The sequence below is a fragment of the Rosa chinensis genome, chromosome 1 (genome assembly GCF_002994745.2).
Source record: "Rosa chinensis cultivar Old Blush chromosome 1, RchiOBHm-V2, whole genome shotgun sequence".
Lineage (NCBI taxonomy): Eukaryota > Viridiplantae > Streptophyta > Magnoliopsida > Rosales > Rosaceae > Rosa > Rosa chinensis.
Genome location: NC_037088.1, coordinates 12030479 through 12047337, shown reverse-complemented (window position 1 = coordinate 12047337; position 16859 = coordinate 12030479). Strand labels below are relative to the sequence as shown.

The following is a 16859-nucleotide window of genomic DNA, read 5'->3' as shown; positions in this document are numbered from 1 at the left end:
GATCTCAACCGCCTCATAGGTCCCCGTATCAGGGACGCTAGATTAAGCAGCCGGCAAATCATTTGTCGCAGCACCACCTTGCCACAACGAAGCCAGCCCCATCACCAGGCTGATGATCGCAGAACGACCCCAGACCGAAGCGGAGGCTGAACCCTTTAGAGATCTCCACTGCCTCAATCTGATCTGTGTCGCCACAGAAACATCCCCCATAGGACCGTAGATGCCATAAACCACCATCGGAAAGCCAAAGCCCGTCGTTGCTGCACCACTGCCTCCGCCCCGGATCCAAGAAAGACAAATCGAGATTGATCCGTGCCGCCCGAAACCTGAGAAACACCCACCCTCCCTGGGCCACACCTGCCCAACATCTCCAATTCATCAATCCTCTTCCGGGTCAGAATGTTGCGACTGGAAACGCCAGCCGAGTTCGGCCGGGAGAGAACACTTACCATCGGGATTTTTTCTTTTTTTTTCCTAGGCGCATGAGGGGCTTTCCTATTTCTCGCTCCCTCTGTATTTTTTTTTGTGAGAATAGAATTAGATATTCCTATTCTGATATTAAGAGGATTACAAATCAGTTCAAGGAAAAGTTGGGCCAAGGGGCCTATGGTGCCGTGTTTAAAGGAACAATTTCTATGGATTTACTTGTTGCTGTGAAGATCCTCAACAATTCAAATGAAAAGGGGGAAGATTTTATAAATGAAGTGGGAACAATGGGTCGAGTTCACCATATAAATATGGTTCGTATGGTTGGCTTCTGTGCTGATGGATATATTCAAGCTCTTGTTTACGAGTTCTTACCAAATGGTTCATTGAAGAATTTCTTATCATCAGCTGATGATAGGAGCTCTTTCCTTGGTTGGGATAAGTTGCAAGAAATTTCTTTAGGTATAGCCAAAGGAATTGAATATCTTCACCAAGGTTGTGACCAACGAATCCTCCATTTTGATATCAAACCCCACAATATTTTGTTGGACCAGAATTTTACACCAAAAGTCTCTGATTTTGGTCTAGTAAAGCTATGCTCTAAGGATCAAAGTGCAATATCCATGACTACAGCTAGGGGGACTATTGGTTACATAGCGCCCGAAGTGTTCTCTAGGAACTTTAGTCATGTCTCTTATAAGTCAGATGTCTATAGTTTTGGAACTTTGTTGCCTGAAATGGTTGGAGGGAGGAAAAATTTTGAAATCATGGAGGACTCCACAAGACAAGTCTACTTTCCAAAATGGATCTATAATCTTTTAGAACAAGGGAATGACCTACGGATTCATATTGAGGATGAAGGAGATGCTAAGTTTGCTAGAAAACTTGCAATTGTGGGTCTTTGGTGCATGCAATGGCACCCAATAGATCGTCCTTCGATGAAAGTTGTAGTTCAAATGTTGGAAAGAGAAGGTGACAATCTAACCATGCCTCCCAATCCCTTTTCATCCACTTCGAATTGATCGAATGACAATAAAGTTGAAGCAGCTGAAAGTAGACACCAGCTTACCTCTTGAAGCTATATATGGCACTTCCTTGATCACTCTGACATGTTAACTGCTTTTTACTGCACCTTATGGTACTGTTTTTTTTTTTTTTTCCTTTACCTCCTTTTCCTGTTGTAAAATGTGCTTGGTGTGTGTGTGACTGTGTTTATCATGATTTGAATAAAAAGTTTGGCCATAATTAACTCGCATCCCTAGTTCATCTTCTGACTATACATGAGGCACTGACCTAATCACCTGTATGAATTAGGTAACTTTGTTATATAATTAGTAGAGAGTGAATTGAAATTATGAATTACTAATAGAATATAGAGTTGCAGAAGAAAATTCAAAATCAGGCTGAAATAATTTCTTATCAGACCAAAAGAGAGAGAGAGAGAGTCGGAATTAAATTGAATTGCGCTATTTTTTTTTTGGCGTGACAGATGTTATTACCCATCCTCAGGGTGTTCTTGCTTCTCTTTGAAACCAGCATTTTTGCAAAATGAATCTTTTGCATTAATTATGGTAGCCGGAGATCATATACCCGATTAGATTAAGAATACTGGAATTAAGACTGAACTGCATATGAAAGGGAGGCCTCCGAGCAATACAGAGCGACCTCAAGAGTGCGAAACCTAGGGTTTTGTGTGGGGGCGGCGACTGTGCGGTGTCCAGACCAGGGCGACGGCAAGAAGGAGTAGATCCTTTTTCGGCGACGTCAGATCTTGGGGATTGTTCGAAGGCCCATTTCGAGGCGGTAGGCTCCGATTCGCGGTGGCTTTTGGTTGAAGCTTTCGAGGGTGTGGTGTTTTCGATCCAGTGGTGACGGGCTCAGATTGCTTTGCTCAAGGTTGTGGCGGTGTGAATTGAGGCTTCAGGTTCGACTTCTTCTCAGATCCGGGGTGGTGCGAGGCTTGATCTAGGAGGTTTACTGATTTGCGGCGGAGGCTCGACATCACCTGTTTTCAAGGTCGGAGGTCGGGGTCTCGGATCTTAGGCGAAGCGGGTGCTGTTTTCTCAGTCGGCAGCGGCGGTTCTCTAGGCCTCCTTTGATCGCTCTTTTGAAGCAGGCTCTCGGGTCAGACTCAAGGAGGTCCCAGTGATGGCGGAGGAGCGATGGAGGCGGCCGGAATGAAGGGCAGGGCTGGCTTCAGGGAAGGTTGGGCTGCCCTGGGCAGTGTGACAAAGTTGGATTTTGGCAATGGGCTTGGGCCTCTGCCTTGCGGGGTTTTGTTGTGCAGCCTAGTGAACTAGGTCTAGTTTTGGGCCCAGTTCTCCTCTTTCTTTTCACCTAGTTTGGGCTGGTCTGGGCTTTTGGGGAGGTAGTCAATTTTTTCTCTAACCCTATTTTTGTCTCTTGAATGTTACCATGTGACTGTGTTGATTTGTTGCGACGTACACCATATGGATCTTAGGCGTCAACATGCTTAAGACAGTGGTTCCATCTTTGGGATAGGGTAGGGTTAGGGTTTTATTCTCTTGTTTTTGTTTTCTGCAGTTCCTTTAGGTTTTACTTTTGTTGACTAGTAATAATTTGGCTGCTTTGGGCAGTTTGTATTCTGCTTTGTGCAGACCTGATCATTGATTTGTATTATGAGGGATTTTCGAATCCCTCTAGATTGACGCAGTGACGTCATTTGAAATATTATATGGAGCCAGACTCCGTTTCCCTCAAAAAAAAAAAAAAATATATATATATATATATATATATACACACACACACACATACACCCTATTAGATTAATGTCATTGGCAGGTTGTACTCGAGGCATATAAATACAGAAGGTAACTATATACATTTTAATACAGAATATGATATTTGAGAAGAAATAACTATACTCTCCATTATTTTTAAAGAAACCTGAATATAAGTCTAATTTCCTTCCGTCATGATGGATGCAGTGCATAGATAATTTTATTATCAATTTAGGTCCATTTTACCCCTTGAGTTAAATATAGAAACAAATTAATTGCTTTTAAGCATTAATTTATTCATTTTTTTTTATCAATTTGAATTTCGAACCTGCAATAATTCAAAATATAATTAGTCTTATAAAATTAGCAAATAAAGATGGGAAATCAACGTAATTGGAAGGTACAAAAAAAAGTTCATCAAAGCATTCTAGATAAAAGATACGTATAACCTAAGTAAGAGATATAAATTGAAGGATTTCTTCTAGTATAGGTATACGATAAGTAAGAGATACGGAAGAAACTTAACAGGGTTCTCTCTCTCTTAACCCTAGTGCCACGGAAGAGCATCAACACCTCTAAACGTATCCTGTCTAGCGGTGACCGTGGGTAGCGTCGGCATCGCCGTGTTGTCCTTGTGTTGACTGTCGGACGGGTACTTCATTGCCTTAAGTTGTGGTCTAAAGAGAAAGGGTTGGCGGCGAATTTTGGGCAGCATTTCTAGGCGTTTTGAGGTCGTTTTTTGTGTGCAGATCTAGCAAGCGGTTTTCGAGCATCTTGGCGCGCTCATGGAGGACTTTCAGATCCAGTAGTGTGGGTTTTGGGCATCTGGGCTGCGGTGCGGGCTTCGTGGGGCTCGGGGCTAAGCTCGACGGCGCGTTTCTCCTGGGCGGCTTATGGCGAGACTGGTGGTGCTGGTTCATGGCGAGGCTTGTAGGTGGCAGGACAGCACCGGCGCTGTATAAGCGGCTGAGGGCGTGGTGGAGATGTGGTGTGGGTTTGGGTCAACCCTATCTTACTGGGCCTTAAGTATGGTCCTCTTTCTCTTAGGGCTACCCTATTAGGCTTTCTAATTTAGGATAGGATTTTTTTAGCCCTAAGCCTATTCATATGTTTTTTAGTTTGTCTAAATTGCAATAATTTCTTGTATTGGGAAACTAAGCACCGATGTGCACTATATATATCTCTAGCGCCTCTGGAGTAGCACCAAAGGAGGGTCTCCACTACCTCTATGTATTTGAATGTATAATGAGCAGGACTATATGTACGTTCCATTTGTGGGTACTACCACTAGCTTCTTATCTGTCTATGCCTTAAATGATAGCGGAAAGGTATGTAACGGTTTATTCTGGCTTGTGATGAATATACAATTTCCCTTATTCAAAAAAAAAAAAAAAAGGTAGAGATACGTAACTAAGTAAGAGATATATGATTACGGATTAACTTTCTTTAATTACTATAATCGAGATATGTACCTAAGTAAGAGATAAATTTACGGGGTTGCATCAAGATGCCATAGAACCCTAGTTGAAATTGAAACACTCGGTCTCTCGCTCTTTCTAGAAACCCTAGAGGAACCCCTCTCTCTAGAACACCGTTTTGGCTGCGCAGGTGCCTGTCCAGCTGCGCTCAGGCGTCGGCCAAGATCTTTGGCCTAGCCGACGCACATTGGGGGTGGCTGGATGGGTAGTTTAGTTCGGAGGCGTGCTTCCAACTTGGAGGTTGAGATCGGTGGGTGTTCTACCGCCTCTCTCCCAGTTGCAAGTGGTGGATGCGTCGTGGCAATGGGACGGGATCGGAGTGGGCATGAGTCCTTGCAGGGGCAGAGGCGACGTCTGGTGGTGGTTAGTGATCGGCCAGATGTGTTTGAATGTTTTGGTTGGTTGGTTGACTACGGTGATGAGACATTGGTTTCTACTCAGGCAGAGGCGGTTTGATGTGGATCGGGATTGCGGTCACTCCCCGTTTGGTCGGGCGGCGATGGGTCGTGTTGTAGATCCGACGCCACTGGTTGGGAGGAGGAGTTGGAGGCACGACGAGGCAGTCTGCAGCTTGGGCGGGGAGGGTTCGGTACAACCCACCTTCTGGTCTGACCTTCTGGGTTTCGGCACTGGCTGTGGGCCTTTTTTAGGCTGAAGCTTGGGTTGGGGTTCTTTTGAGCCCTGCCTTGTGTTTTTTTTAAGTTTACTTTACTTTGTTTTCTCTTTGTTATGGGAACCCTAGGTTAGTATTACTCTCTAATTTTGTTAGGGAACTAGGCACTTTCGTGCATCTAGCAAATCCTCTAGAGTAGTAACGACAGAGGATTCTTGAGATAAGGGCTAAGGGAAGCTTTGGTTCCCGGGTCTCCTTGCCTAGTACTTGAAACTGAGTCTTTTACTATTTGCTTCTTAGTTCACTCTAGTTGTACACAAATTGAGGTCTCTAGGCGACTAAGTTTACTTTTCAAAGAGAGGCTTGTAGTGAGGTTTTGATCTCTTGTATGTAGGCTCAATAAGTGAGCGCATGTGTTAGCAGTGAGGGTCACCTGTCCTTTGCTCAGTAGCTTATACCATTTATGATTTTGGTGTAAGACAACATTGGATGTACGTGTCTTCTGGTCATGGATAAATGAATGAAATTATCTCTTTTCCTAAAAAAAAGAGATAAATTTACGGATTAGATTTCTTCTATTGTAGGTATATTGTATAAGTAATCGAGATATATACAAATTAAGAGATATATGGAATAACTTTCTTCTATTGTAGGTACCATAAGTAAGAGATACATACCTCAGTAAAAGATATATGTTTACAAATTAATGCTCTTTGATTACAGTAATTGAGATATATACCTAAATAAGAGATATAAATTTACGGATTAGTGTTCTTCTATTGTAGGTATATATACTCGAGATACATATGGTGAGACAAACTACCTATATATAAGGTATACTGAAACACTGAATTTTTGAGCTCTTAATACATCTACCACAAAAATTGCGTAATGTTTACCTAAGATTAAGGTTACAATAATGGTTTGTCAACCTACAATATATATGTGTGTGTGTGTGTGTGTGTTCATTTCTAGGAAAGCTATTGTGAAGAAGAAGAAGAAGAAGAAAAGCTAACATCTATGGATGGAAGAAAAAGAAAATAGGACACCAAAAGGATCACAATCATATAAGGCTGACAAGAAAATACCTTGACCATAGAAAGATTAATGTAAAAGAAGGAGAACCATGTTCATAAAAAAAAAAAAAAAAAAACATGATATTATATACAAGAGCCATAACCATAGAAGTTTTGGTGTTGAAGAAGAAAAACATTATAAAAAAAAAAATGCTTTAGAAAAATTCCTAACTTATAGAAGACATGCTTTAAATTAGGATAATTTTAGGAATGATTTACATTAAATATGGTATTCAATGTCATATCAATTCCATAATTTTATGCCGGATCAATAAGAATAATTTAAGAAAGATATACATCAAATATGATTTTAAATTACTAATCAGATTGCTAATTTTAATCCTATTAATTCTTGACTTTTATGTGCAAAGACATTCAATAAGGGCATTACTAATAAAGAAAAATCAATGAGTGTTTTTTTTTGTTAAGGTTTGGACGACAATAGTAACCACACACACACCCTCATGCAGTGTATCACAGCTTTGCCAGACTAATCACTACACTGCAGACGCACGAACCCTAGTGTTTTTTAAATAACCTAGGTTCCTCAAATATGCTGGCCACAGGGTGAAGCTGAGAATCGAACACTAGACCTGGGGGTTCCAGACTAGGCCGCTCATCCACCACACCACACCACGCGGTTAAAATTAATGAGTGTTGAGTCAATAAGATGGAAAAAGAAATAAATCCGAGGTGGTAATTGAGTCATTGGACCAAATTAACAAGAAAATTGATCCGGACTACAATCAATATAAGGTCTAGCTTTTGGACTTTAATCAAATTAACTCAACTTGTTTTGGGGAAGGTTTTGGTTTGGTCCCCCTACACCTATTTGTATTTATATTTTTTTTATCTTATTAATAAAATGGGGGGTGGGGTTGTGAGTTCCCAGATATGATAGAGCTTGATGCCTCAAATCGGCTTTCACAGAGGAGTTACAGAAAGATTAGCAACTCCAACATCACTGCAAATGTGATAATTTCGAACTGCATATATAAATAGTACCTTGTTGCTTCCTCATCCAGTTGCATAAGCCGAACACAGAACATGGAGACTGAATTATACATGCCCCACCCTATTGGCTTTTCTGCTCCATCAGCTACTAGCACAACGTCTCCAGTTCTCGGTGGTGGTCTCCCAATTATTCTATCAACTGCTCCACTATGAACCATTGGACTTCCATCCTTGAATAATTGTGTCTTCCCCTTTTTGAGTACAACCCTCGCAACACCTGCCAAGCCGGATCATCGCAATGAAGTTCAACAAATTTTGAATAAAAAATAAAAATAAAAAGAAAAAAGGCTGTTCAAGCATCAAAGTAAAGCTCAAGAGAACAATAAGTAGATCTCTTCGTCTTGCAGATGGAATTGATTGCTCTAAGTAAACATGGAAACTTTGAAATTTAGTTATTTCTTGCTGATGCAGCAAGTAGGAGGATGGATGTCAAATTTAAAACAAGAAAAAGAAAAGTTAGGAAGAACAACACTAATGAAATCATCCACAAACATGAAACAAGTTTCTCAACAAAGAAAACAGAAATATGTACAAAAAAAAAAAAAAACTCTGGGTGACTTATATTGTTAAAGCCGTTAGAAAATCGTATGTCAACTTCTTATTGAGTTATATGAAAAGACTGTCTCTAGATTAGAATAAGCAAAATATATTGTTCCCAAAATAACATAGATCACATATTTTCAAAATAAACCTGAGCCTAGTTATCAGCCTCCACACTTATCAAAGTATCATCATCCATCATCATCTATAGGAGGTACGTGGTAGAACTGTCATCTTTCAACTATCGTCATTTTTGCTCTGTTCATTATCTTTTGCCAAATATTCTCTGTAGCTAGTCTGAACATGTAAAAGAAAAGAATAGAAGATATGAAACTAATCCAACCATCCACATTTCATGAGATGTCCCAGCATTTTCCCACACCCACCAAAAAGAAGAAGAAAAAGTAAACCTTGCACAATCATCCAATAAAATGATATTGAATACCATTTCTTTTATTCAAATAGTCACCGAAACCATCTGCAATTGATCACAGGAATACCTTCTAGCTGCAAAAGATATCCAAATTTCCTTATCAAGCAAACTATGTAAGAAACAAATTTCACCTTATTTGAACGATTGGTTTGGAGTCTGGCTCGAAATAAATTCAAAAGCCAAGCACTTTAACACATTGCCAAATTGAATTGGTATAGAAACATTGCCAAATTGAATTGGTATAGAAACCACATCATCAAAACTACAGAAACAGCACAGACATACAGTGTTGGGTTTAATAAAAGTAACAAAAAACACAAACTTTTTTCTTCCGATCCGTATTTATTCCTCATTGCCCATGACCCTATTCTAAATTGCAGTTCTGTTCTAGTAAGAAAGCAAATCTGAGACAGACCCAATACGCAAAAAGGTTCAAACTTTCAGTGATTCACATCAAAGTAAAACTACCCTTCTGGAAAGAAGCTTAACAGAAATAGAGAAAGACATATATATATACACCTTTGCGGTCTAGTTAGATCTGACGGCGGAGGCACTTTTCTCCTTGGAGGCTTGCCGGAGCTAAGGTTTAGTGACTGGGGAGGCTCCATTGTCTCCTGTAAGAAATTGTCGTGCGGCTTCGTCAATTCCAAAGAGAGAGGGAGCGGGTTTTAGAGAGAGAATGAAGAGGAGGGTATTGGTCGGAGGCAGACGGAGAACGAAGAGGAGGATGGTTTTAGTCGGAGGTGGAGAACGAAGAGGAGGAAAGGGAGGTTTGGTCGAATAGTGTTAGGGCTATTTGAAGTCAATCCAAATATGTCTAAGTGTGGGAATGAGATTTTCCTCCCCCGCGCTTCTTTAAAAAATTTTAACTAGGCCGCTCAACATTTTTCTGAAAATTCAAATGAAAGTTTTATCACCGGCTAATTTCAAAACTGATGTCAGTTATATGCATACAAATCGGTTTTTGAGGAATCGATGTTAATGACATTGTTTTACATCACGTGTATTTCTCACCGATTTAATTGTCATGATGTCTATGAGCATAATTTTAGTAGTGGTAGCTCACTATGATATGGAGTTACATCAAATGGATGTAAAAACAGCCTTCTTGAATGGTGAACTGGAAGAAGTGATATACATGTCACAACTAGAGGGCTACATTGAAACTGGAAAAGAAAATTTAGTCTGTAAACTTAAGAAATCTATATATGGACTTAAACTGGCATCTAGGCAATGGTATAGAAAATTTGATTCTATGGTTGCATCTTTTGGTTTTACAGAAAACCTTGTTGATGAATGTGTTTATCTTAAAATTGTTGGAAACCAGTTTGTCTTTCTTATCCTATATGTAGATGACATTCTCTTTGCTAGCAGTAACATTAAGTTACTGAAAGATACCAAAATATTTCTGCCAAAAAATTTTGATATGAAGGATCTAGGAAAGGCTTCTTATGTATTAGGAATTGAGATAAAGAGAGACAGAGCACAAGATTTATTGGGATTATCTCAACAAGCCTACATTTCAAAAATACTTAAGAGATTTGATATGGCTACTTGTGCTCATGGGGAGGTTCCAATATCTAAGGGAGATAAATTAAATAAGGATCAATGCCCTAAAACAAGTGTTGAGAAAAGGGAAATGGAGTCTGTACCATATGCAAGATTAGTTGGCAGTCTCATTTATGCACAAGTGTGCACTAGGCCAGATTTATCCTTTGCAGTTGGCATGTTGTCTAGATTTCAATCTATCCTGGACACAAGCATTGGACTGCTGGCAAAAAGGTATTGAGATACCTACAGAGGACTAAGAGTCACATGCTTGTGTATAAGCGTGTGAAGAAACTTGAACTTGTAGGCTTTACAGACTCAGATTTTGCAGGCAATTATCCTGCATCAATGAAGTCTACTTGTGGCTATGTATATATGTTGGCAGGTGTTGTAGTGGCTTGGAAAACAATGAAACAATCATTGATAGCCACAACCACCATCACTACTAAAAAGAATTGCAATTGCTTCGCTTTTTTACTTCGGCAACAGTTGCCGTCGCAATAGAGACCCTATTGCTACGGAAAATGTTCCGTCGAGATTAAGCCTTATTATTTGCGACGGAAAATATTTGCCGTAGTAAGTTTGTAATTAATTGCGACGGATTTTTATCTTGCCGTCGTAAAATACATTTGTATATGTTTACTTAAAAAAAAAAAAAAAAAGAGGAAAGAAGACCTAGCAACACATAAACGTCACCGTATTACTCTCGGCGCTAATCCAAATAATCTTCCCTCTATTTTTCCCTCTCTTTTTTTTGGGCAAAATTTCCAACTAACAAAACACAGCCCTAATTCTTTTTCCATCCCAAACACAACCTCTCTCTCTCTCTCTCTCTCTCTCGCCCAGTACCTCACCACTCTCTCTCTCTCCCAAAGTCCCAAACCGGAAATTTCTCAGCTCCGGAACCTCACCGTTCCCGCCGTTATGAACATTCCGATGACCGAATCTTCTTCTCGCCGTCAGCTTACAGGTGACTCTTTGATTTTCAGCTTTTTGTGTAATTTGGCTCGTTCTGATTTTGGGTCTGTATGGGATAGAACAAAAACTTGAGGAGGGAGGAACCCCCAAAACGAATTCGAATAAAAACCCCCAAAAAGATTCTAACTTTGAAATCAGAGGACTCCCAAAACCTATAAAGTTTCAGACTTTGAGTCTTCTTCGTGTATCTGCAACTCAGAAACCGCGATTTCTCGTTCTCTGTACTATCAATTTGGCTCTGTAAAAGGTAATTAAGCTTTTTTTTTTTTTTGCACGAGGGGTTCGGTTAGATACTTGAATACACATGATCTTTCACTATATTCGAATTAGATGTTGTGCATTTCTGCTGCTGAAATTTGTGATACACGTGTGACTGACTGTGCTTTTTGGATTTTCAGGGAAGCAAGTGTATACTGGACTCGGCCACAGCTTCAGTTTCAGTCAACCCTGTGTCTCTCTTTTTCTTTGATGAAGCAAATTTGAAGGTTGAATTTCAATTCAAAAACTTGATTGGGAAGAAGATCTAGTATGTTGATTGCGATACAACAAAAACTAAACCCTAAGGTTTTTCTTTTTTTTATTGCAAATTACAGTAGCTTGAGGAGGTAGCTGGTTGGGTTGTGGATCGTGGTTTTTGATTGTGTATGCTTTGCAGCTCCTCGAATTGGAACAGAACAATTGGGCTACTCCTCCTATTGAGTAATCTCCAAGGTAGTTTTACTTGATTTCATCATTTTATTTTGCTATTAATTGTAGATTTTATTGGAGTTAGGTTGGGGTTTATGGCTCGATTTGGTTCTGATGATTGCTCGATTTCGTTAGGTTGGGGATACTTGGCTGATTGTTAGCTTAGACTCTTAGAGTATGAAGTTTTATTGTTTCTATATATTCTTGGGTTTTGTTCGAGTCAAATGATTGGAGCAGGAGTTGCTGAAACTGAATTAATTTCCAGAATAAGTAAAACTTGAGCAACAGCTGATGTCCTCTTACAAATCAAAAGAAACCATGTCCTGTTTATTATATCCATCTTAATCTAGCAGTCTTTTTTTTGAGATAGAATCCTTAGAAACACATACCTACGATCTTTGCTTGTCCCAGTCTAGCTATCGACAATAGTCGACTTTACCATATGAGGTGTATCAAGCTCAAGTAGTCACATTCTTCTTTAATTAGAATGATAAATGGGGCATCAAATATTAACATTATAGGACAAAATGAAATAATCATATATACACTCACTTGAATCCCATTTCAAATATCATAAACCTTACAGACCATTTTAGCAATGAATTCCAAAGTAAATTTCTTAGTAAGTAAACTTTGCAACTGTCAGAAACTTTTAACAGAGGTTGTACAAAGCACATTTGATAGAGGAATTGTGATAACACATAAATTAGTACATGTTTTCATAAATTAGTAGTATTTGGATGATTAAACATGAACATCTATGAAATTATTTTGAAATGCATGCTTCCAAGTTCCAATATATTATCTGATTCTGATTTGGATTCACAATCAATGATGACTTGGACCCAGCTTCTGGTTAATTAAAATTACAAAAATCCAATTTGCTAATATCCAAACTGTAGGTAACTTTTATTTCACTTCATCTAATCCACTATTACCATTAAATATTTCTTAGTGCAGGCCAAATTATTTTATTTATAATATTAAATATTTCTTGCCTCTAATTATATAAGTTGGTAGACAGCCCTTGTTACAGTTCTTGGCTCCAGTATGTAAAATCACTCTTTATCTTTTCTGTTGTGCAATATGTTTCTGATTTAGTGATTGGGTTGTGCAATATAATATTAAATGAAGTTAAATATTTCTTCTGACAGAGTAAGTACACAGCCCTTGTTACAGTTCTTGGCTCCAGTATGTAAAATCACTCTTTATCTTTTCTGTTGTGCAATATGTTTCTGATTTAGTGATTGGGTTGTTTTGTTACAGTTTATTGTGTAAACAATTCACTAAATCTGTAACATTGGTAACATTGTCACAGGTGGAAACTTGTAAGGACCGTATTGGATCAGCACTTGAAACAATTAGACCAACAACTTCATGGGAGAGAAGAACAGCAGCAGGGCAAGGAGTAGATGGTGTTTTGATGGGTGGGCGAGGTTTTGGGGTGGCAATTGAAGCCCTTTTAAACTACCTTGGATCTGAATATGGAAGCACATTTGCACTAGGTAGGTGGTGAATCTCAGAGCTCAATATTTTCTATAGCAGTGCTCTGTTATAATCAGAGGTTAAACTCGTGTTCTTATCATCACATGACATAGAAAAGCATGATATAGGTTGTTGTCTCCTTTGCATGTAACCGCAGGTAGAGTCTTTGCCTTTTTGTCTAGTCCTCCTGACTATGGAGCTGGGCAACTAGATACAAGACAGTACGGTGAACAATATGCTAGTAGAGGAGAGGATGCGGACCGTGCATTGCTTCCTGAGCAGACACCTTTCTATAAAGATTTGGTAATTTAGTCTTACTTGTCTGTGGTATCATCTGTTGAATATCTTTCTGTAAGTGTAAGCATTGACATATTTTACAGGCTGCTGTCGTTGTTCAAGCAGGTGTTTGCGTAGACATCTTTGCTATTACAAATGAGAATACAGATTTGGCATCTCTGAAGTTTCTTAGCGTAGAAAGTGGAGGCTCATTGTACTTTTATTCAAATACTGATGATTTAACACTTCCACAGGACATGTGAGTAGTCCTTGAAATACTGTAGATTTATATTGATATTCTAGTGTGTGATGCGGGATAGAACTTAACTAGACCAATTAACTTCAGTATTAGTTAAGACTTTGAAGCTCATTTAGCAAGCGTGCTGCACTACATATTAGAAAATTCAAATAAAAGAAAGCAGTTTTATTCCCATGTTAAGTTCCTTAATTAGAAGATCAATTCAAAGTGCATCCTCCTTTCTTTTAGGTTCTTATTTCCTCATATTTCAGTGCAAGTCTTAAATCATTGATTTTGTCATGTGCTTGGATCATCAGTAAATAAATTATAAGCAATTTATAGGATTCAAACTCAGGTGTAAAGATGAATGAATATAATGGAGGATTGCTTGGAATTTCAGAATGAAAATGTTCTCAAGATAATAAATTATCAAAGAGCATGGGAAAGTCAATACATGTGATATGGTTCAAAAGGCCAATTTTTGTTTTCTCATCCATGTGTATGCATGTATATGTCTGTGTTATTAGTTATTAAATATGTTAGCAAGTGATGCAGTTAAATTCCATCTAGTATGTATTATGTAAACTTTAATGAATATCTTATCTTTGCTTCTAATTTTGATGGAGATAGATATAGTAAGCCATTGGATAGAGTGACAAAATAGTTTCTAGGTTTCAAGAATATTAAATTATCTTAGAGGGTGCCCTCATTGGAGCTGGGCCAATTCTCACTGGTTCTTACCCTTCTTGACAAAAGATGTAAAGGTTATAAGCATACAGAACATATCTAGGTTCTAGTGACTGAGATGCATGATTTGCAGGTACCGGATGCTAAGTCGACCATATGCTTTTGGCTGTGTACTGCGATTGAGGATATCATCTGAATTCAAAACTGGTCATTCTGTAAGTGTCCTGTTGTTTGCTGTCAGAGTCACTGCTAGTAATGCACCATTTATTATTATAATAATAGTAATAATAACATAATTCATTATTATTATTATTATTTTTGCAGTATGATCACTTCTTTCCAGATCCACAGTATGAGAATGTTCAACACATTATCTGTTGTGATTCTTATGCCGCATATGCTTATGACTTTGAGTTTGAAGCTACCAAGGAATTTGCAAAGTAAGTGTATAGCTCAGATTGCCATCATGGTATCTTCCTTTTGACTGAAACAAAATAATGCTTGATTACTATATATGATTTTGAGTTGGAAGATACTAAGGGATTCCGGTGCTGTTGGTTAAGGTTAATTTTCATAGTGAAAGCTATACTTGAGAATCATGCATGTTCCATGATTTCTACTTTCTCCATTTGTCACTTTAAAGAGCTCTGGAAGCACATTTAGATCCCAAACAACAGCCCACTTCCGTTTGTAGGAAGCATCCAGTAATGGATAATAGCTTACTGTGCAGCTGTTTTGACTTTTATGTGGTATGCCCCTCGGGTTAGAGGTTGTCTGTATTTTTAGTGCAGGAAACTCCCTTATGGCTTATTCCTCATCAATGCCGAAGCTTAGCTCTCTGAATTTACAGTATGAATATTAGATTGCTTGTAAAGTATTAGCTACCCATTGCGAGAAGATGAATCTTGTGGACATGAATATGATAGAAAGGCACACACAACGATACCCTTGTGCATTACAATAACTGTTACTATTGATTGAGGTCCATCAATGCCTTAATGTTTTTTGTTTTGTTTGTATAGACACCATCACGAAAGAATATGTGCATTTTGTTGTCTATCTTGCTTACTGGACATTAAGGTAACATTGGTTTTTCTATGTTTATATTATAGGTTTTCATGGCAAAAAGAGCAAAGCAAATGAAAGCAAGTGCAAAGCTCACAAAATGACAAAGTAAAATGGTGCACTTGTGATTGTTGTTTTATTTCAAGTGTGGTTATAATTTTCAATACTTGGAAATGACAACACATTTATTTTCATTTTAGTGTTTGTATTTGAATATGGTACGATGACTCAATGGATATGTTTAACTTTATTTTTCATGAATTAATGTTAATTTCTGCAGATATTTAATTGCTTAACTATTATTATTATTATTATTATTATTTATTTGTTTAATTTTGTGGAAATAGGAAAAAATAATAATAATAAAACAAAATTAGCGTTTGCGACGGCCATTTCAGCGTCGCAATTGGTATAAAATTATATAGTTTTATCTATTTATCAAAATATTTTAATAAAAGTTTATAAATATATTTGCGACGGCAAACTAACCGTAGCATCAATTTTGGCGGCAAGATTTGGCGGTTATTTTGAAAATATACACATTGCGACGGCAACATAGCCGTAGCAAATACCTCCACCTGGGCTACCCTAATGGAAATTTTGCGACGGAAGCCTGCGTAGCAAATCGCCGTCGCAAAACAATAACTGATACGACGGCAAGAGAATACCGTCGCAATTATCTTTTGCGACGGCATTTTACCGTCGCAAATGGATCTTGTGACGCCACCTATTGCAACGCCAACATTTCCGTCGCAAAAGGCTCAATTTTCCGTCGCGAAAAGTTTTTTCCGTCGCAAAAGCTCAATTTGCCGTCGCAAAATAGGCGTCGCAAAAACAATTGTTTTTAGTAGTGCATGTAAGCAGAAATTATAGCCATATATGAAGGTGTATGTGAAAGCCTATGGATCATAAACTTTCTTTTGGAAACAAAGATTTTAAGTAATCTTGTTGATGGAAAGCTGAAAGTTTATTGTGATAATGAAGCTGCTGTGTTCTTCAGTAAGAATAGCAAAAGGTCTAATAATTCAAAACATATAGACTTGAAGTTCTACAGTGTGAGAAAGAGGGTAAAAGATGGAGAGATTGAAATAGCTGTCATTAGCACAGATGCACAGCTTGCAGACCCTTTTATCAAGGCATTACCAGTTTCAGTTTTCAAGAAGCATGTTGAAGACATGGGAATTCTCTCTAGTTTAGATTCCTGAGTTCAGAAAGAGCAAAAGTCATAAAGATTATGTTTTCAGTTTCTTAGTTTGAAAGTTTCAATTTTATTTCAGTTTGCAGTTCATGTCAGAAACAATATGTATTCATATGTTGGTCAAATGAATAAAGCTTGAGGTATTTCCAGATATATTGTTTCACAGCTTGATCTTATTTTGAAAATATTTGATTGCTGCTATTTTAGATTTGTTGATTATCAGGTGGATGGAAATATGCATATATTCAGTAAGAGGCAAACATGCAATCCACTAGTGCTTAAGTAAATAATGTTTGCATTATGATTTTGATATTCAAAATTTTTAGTTGGACCATAATCAAGTGTTTATTGCAGAATGACATACTTTACCACTTGA

General features: G+C 38.1%; 2 protein-coding genes across 7 annotated transcripts; both read left to right on the top strand.

Moving 5' to 3' along the window:
- Positions 1 to 635: 635 nt before the first annotated feature.
- On the top strand, positions 636 to 1448 carry LOC112201089 (rust resistance kinase Lr10). The gene has a single exon (XM_024342110.2). The coding sequence runs from the start codon at positions 636 to 638 to the stop codon at positions 1446 to 1448; it is 813 nt and encodes a 270-aa protein (XP_024197878.2).
- Positions 1449 to 10661: 9213 nt separating this feature from the next.
- LOC112173468 (protein transport protein Sec24-like At3g07100) lies at positions 10662 to 15484 on the top strand. Of its 6 annotated transcripts, XM_040510517.1 has the most exons (10): positions 10860 to 11094; positions 11246 to 11332; positions 11441 to 11558; positions 12689 to 12725; positions 12853 to 13039; positions 13177 to 13322; positions 13400 to 13554; positions 14354 to 14435; positions 14545 to 14660; positions 15333 to 15484. In XM_040510517.1, exons 5-10 carry the CDS (start codon positions 12958 to 12960, stop codon positions 15361 to 15363), a joined length of 612 nt encoding a protein of 203 aa, XP_040366451.1. In that variant the 5' UTR covers positions 10860 to 11094; positions 11246 to 11332; positions 11441 to 11558; positions 12689 to 12725; positions 12853 to 12957; the 3' UTR covers positions 15364 to 15484. The 6 variants fall into 6 exon arrangements, with proteins under 6 accessions (XP_040366461.1, XP_040366457.1, XP_040366451.1 ...); XM_040510527.1 differs by lacking the exons at positions 10860 to 11094; positions 12689 to 12725 and adding an exon at positions 10662 to 10839 and having other exon boundaries at positions 11444 to 11558; XM_040510523.1 differs by lacking the exons at positions 10860 to 11094; positions 12689 to 12725 and adding an exon at positions 10662 to 10839.
- The last annotated feature ends 1375 nt before the right edge of the window (positions 15485 to 16859 follow it).